General features: G+C 40.1%; 1 protein-coding gene across 2 annotated transcripts in view; it reads right to left on the bottom strand.

The window, feature by feature from the left end:
* Positions 1-2,617: 2,617 nt before the first annotated feature.
* WBP5 (WW domain binding protein 5) overlaps positions 2,618-3,709 on the bottom strand; it is a 2,001-nt gene continuing 909 nt past the window's right edge. The window contains exon 3 of one of the 2 annotated variants that reach the window (XM_005884881.2): positions 2,618-3,487. In XM_005884881.2, coding sequence (XP_005884943.1) covers positions 3,107-3,421 — 315 coding nt within the window. In that variant the 5' untranslated portion in view covers positions 3,422-3,487 and the 3' untranslated portion in view covers positions 2,618-3,106. Of the gene's footprint in view, positions 3,491-3,709 lie in introns of both variants that reach the window. The other variant, XM_005884882.2, reaches the window with a different exon arrangement.

Here is a 3,709-nt window from a genome sequence, read left to right on the forward strand (position 1 = left end):
GCAGTCCAGGATTGTGAGAGGGATGTCCGACAGTCAGACATCCCCCGAGGGGTCCCGGATTGAAGAGGGTGCAGGCTGAGGGGACCCACGGCCCCTGTGCATGAATTTTATGCACTGGGCCTCTATTTACTTTTAGTTTCTTACTTGATATTTTCATCCTCATTCAGTTATTTAGGATTCATTCAAAAGCCTAAGTATTTAATTAAAAACTAGGAAGACTTACAAATGCCCTATTTGCACCCTACAGTATAATGAATTACTTGCTTTATTTAACTTGGAATTAGAAATCAAAACTTGTGATGTTAGGAAAGGCTTGCCATTCACATTAAGATTTATTGCACAGAGAAAACCATTATTGGGAGAGGCAATCCGCCTTGGGTCCTCAGCATCCCTGCACATTCTAATTGGGTGTACCAAGAGGTAAGGCCTGATCACTCTTCACAGGCAAGCCATTTCTCAGAGTTGTGTTTGCAACAAGCAATGTCTTTTGCTGGACAGGAAGCAGGCTTGCTTCTGCGTACTAAGAAAGCTGTGAATTCTCCAAATTCAGGGTTTCTTCCCTGCAATACAATGCACTGCATGTAGAGGCATCCATCATGAGTCCTGTGCCATCCCATGGGACTTGTGGATCATGGATAACTGATACAAACCAGTATGAAACTCTGGCTACTACTTTTGCTGTAATAATGTGCGTTGTCTCTGACCCAGGATTCTAGTGTCTTCTGACAGTATCCATTAACCACTAGCAGGTTAACCTATTAACTTTTAAGTAGGGTGAAATCTTAAATTGCACAGTTCTTGACAGGTATTTCCAGATATTTTCCTTAAGTCAATTATGCTAAGGCAATGTTTCCCCCCAGGATGATTTGTACCATATCGTTATATACCATATGCTATTAATATTGTGTTCTACTTCATTATTGTCTTCAAATTGACTCATTTAATTTGAATACTTTTTTGAAAAGGAAAATTTACAATACCAGACTATATCTTAAACTACTATCATCATTTGTCTTAGACAGAGTGTTTATTAATACACATTCAAATAATACAAGGATATTACAATTTAAAATATTTGTATATTATCTAAAATCATCTCCACCTACCACCAGGTCCTCTACTTTAACCCCAAGTTAGCTGATTATATCAGAATTGGACAGACTATCACAACCAAAGTTTTTAGTTAATGAATATTGAGGTCTTATCTCCTTCCCTATAAAAAGTTCTCACAAGCTCCCCGTGAAGAAAAAAAAGGGGGGGAGGAAAGCCTAATGCTCTGACCTGCAATGGGGACAGTCGTCATGCTCCAGCTAAGTATTTCCAGGACTGCCTGGCCATCGGCCTAGGAGGGTCTGGTGCCTGCCGCAGGCTGGAGCAGAGAAGCCAGAGCCAGACAACCTGGAGATGAGTGTGGTTGGGGTGAGTCCTTCTACACCCTCAGAGCACCAGGGGGATGGATTCATCCTGTCTGTAAAACTGCCACAGTGAGCCCCTGGACCCTCATCTCACTCCAGCCCGACCAGCATCCACCAGGCTGTTGCAAGCTTATGGAACAGTCTGGAGACATGAATGCCTCCCTCCCCAAAAGAAAGCATCACAGAGGAAAGATAAAATAAAACTGGCACAACGGTGAGCCGTAGACACATATATACATATGCAGATTTAGCTGAAAAGATACACCTTCTTATATAGCACTTTCATGTTTCCAGGTAAGGGTGGGAATATCCCCAAATCTGACTTGAACATCTCTTTACACTTTACACATGCGTAAGGGTATCTGTTGAACTGGTGAAGCGGGCCTGTCACCGATCTTCTGGGAGAGCTCACTCACATTAAGGAAATAAGAGTCCAGAAGACAAAACCAGAATTGTTAGACTCAGAGAAGCTCTGACTAACGCGTAACATCTGTTATTCAGACTTATCTTCTGGTCCAACCCTCAAACAGACCCATCATGTCAGAGTCTTATGGGGAAGAGGGGGCCTGTGATTAAAACCCCATTTGCCAGGATATCTATATCATGGCCCAAATGGCCCTGCATGTCTAAATCAAGAAGGGCATTCTCCCCATTTCTGTAGAGGTCAGTCTGGGAATTCAGCCTACTGGGGGTTCTGAAGAAATGTGTTGGGCTTCACTATTTGAGAATTCCAAAATATCAGCAGCAGTAGGAGCCTGAAAGGTACAGAACCTGGATGAAGGGGCAGGAATATCCAATGTATATGGTAGTATCAAGGTGGCGGGTGGGCATTTGGGCAGGTATAGCAGGAGAGGAAGATAAAGTGGTGTCCACCTAACAGTTGGCTTGGATTTGTTCTTAAGCGCAGGTGAAAACTACTTTCTCTACCCTCCCAAATAGCTAAAACAAATCTCTTGGGAGTTGGGATCCTGCATGGACAGATGGGGAAAAAATAATTGTCAGATATATCTCAGTCATTACCTTATCTGGTCTTCACAAGATCCCTTAGAGATCATTATTATCTCTATTTTATAGATAAGAAAAGATATAAAACTCTGGTGGTAATTTGGAGTTCGTTTACATTTGCTTCTAAAATTCTGTCAACAAATATCAAGTGTCCCAATGCCTTTAGAAATAAACTGATAAGTGCTGTTGGTTACCTCTTTGTTATAAAATTTTTATTGTTTTTTTAAACTTTTATTATTTTAACAATACATGGATATTCTAGGAATAAGGGAAAATACAAATAAGCAGAATTTTAAAAATCACTCATAATCCTACCACATAGTGATCTTTTTGTCTTTCATCCCTCACATGTTTTTTCTGTGTATATATGTATATACAAATGTATTCTTCCCTTTTAAAAATATGATATTCACATATTCCTTACTAACATTTTTTCATTTTGTATCCTGTCAGAAACCCCCTTTTGTATAAACGAGTCAAGCTCTCTCTCCTATTAAAATGCAGAAACTTGGAGATTGGTTCAAAATATGATAAACAATGAGATGCAGAAACAAGAGATTCATCTAAAACCACTAATAGCAAGAAATTAAAAGTAGAAAAATGGACAAAGGTTTATCAGGAAAATGTAAATCACAAGAAAGCTATATGGCAATGTTAATATCAGAAAAAATAAAAATCAAGGTAAGCTACATTAAATAAGGGTAAGGATGGTTTCGATTAACCTTCCAACGCATCACTATAAGTTTGTTTCTTACTCTCCTTATCTCATCTAATTCATTCACTTCTCTAAACATATCATCCTTGCTTAAATGCCTGTTGTGTATATCTTCTTTAAATTCCTGGAGAGACTGAATCAGCCTTTCTCTAAAAGTTCCTTCTGTTTTTTCCTCCTCCTCTGGCTCTTCCTCCTCCTCTGGCTTTTCCTCAGACTTTGGCTCTTCCTCAAGCTTTGGTTCACTCTCATTTTCTGGTTTTCCTTCAATTTTTTGACAGGGTTTCATCTTGTGTCTGTCCTCTTCCTTCCTTTCCTTTGTTTTTTTCTGCTTATTCCTCTTTGAATATAATTACTTCTAGGAAGCAAGAAGGAGATGGTAAGTCAAAGGCTCTGGACCCGTGCTCTGGACAGAGATTTCAGCATTTGCTTTCTGTTTGTTTCTGAGCCATCATCAAATATCTTCCACCCGGAGACTCATTCAGCAATGACGGCTACCCTAAGACGGCCCCTCTCACCTCCTCTTTCCATTGCTTCTCCTCCCTTTCGTCCCTCCTTCCAGCCATTTTCAAGGCCC

Source organism: Myotis brandtii, unplaced genomic scaffold, assembly GCF_000412655.1.
Source record: "Myotis brandtii unplaced genomic scaffold, ASM41265v1 scaffold87, whole genome shotgun sequence".
In the NCBI taxonomy this organism is placed as follows: domain Eukaryota; kingdom Metazoa; phylum Chordata; class Mammalia; order Chiroptera; family Vespertilionidae; genus Myotis; species Myotis brandtii.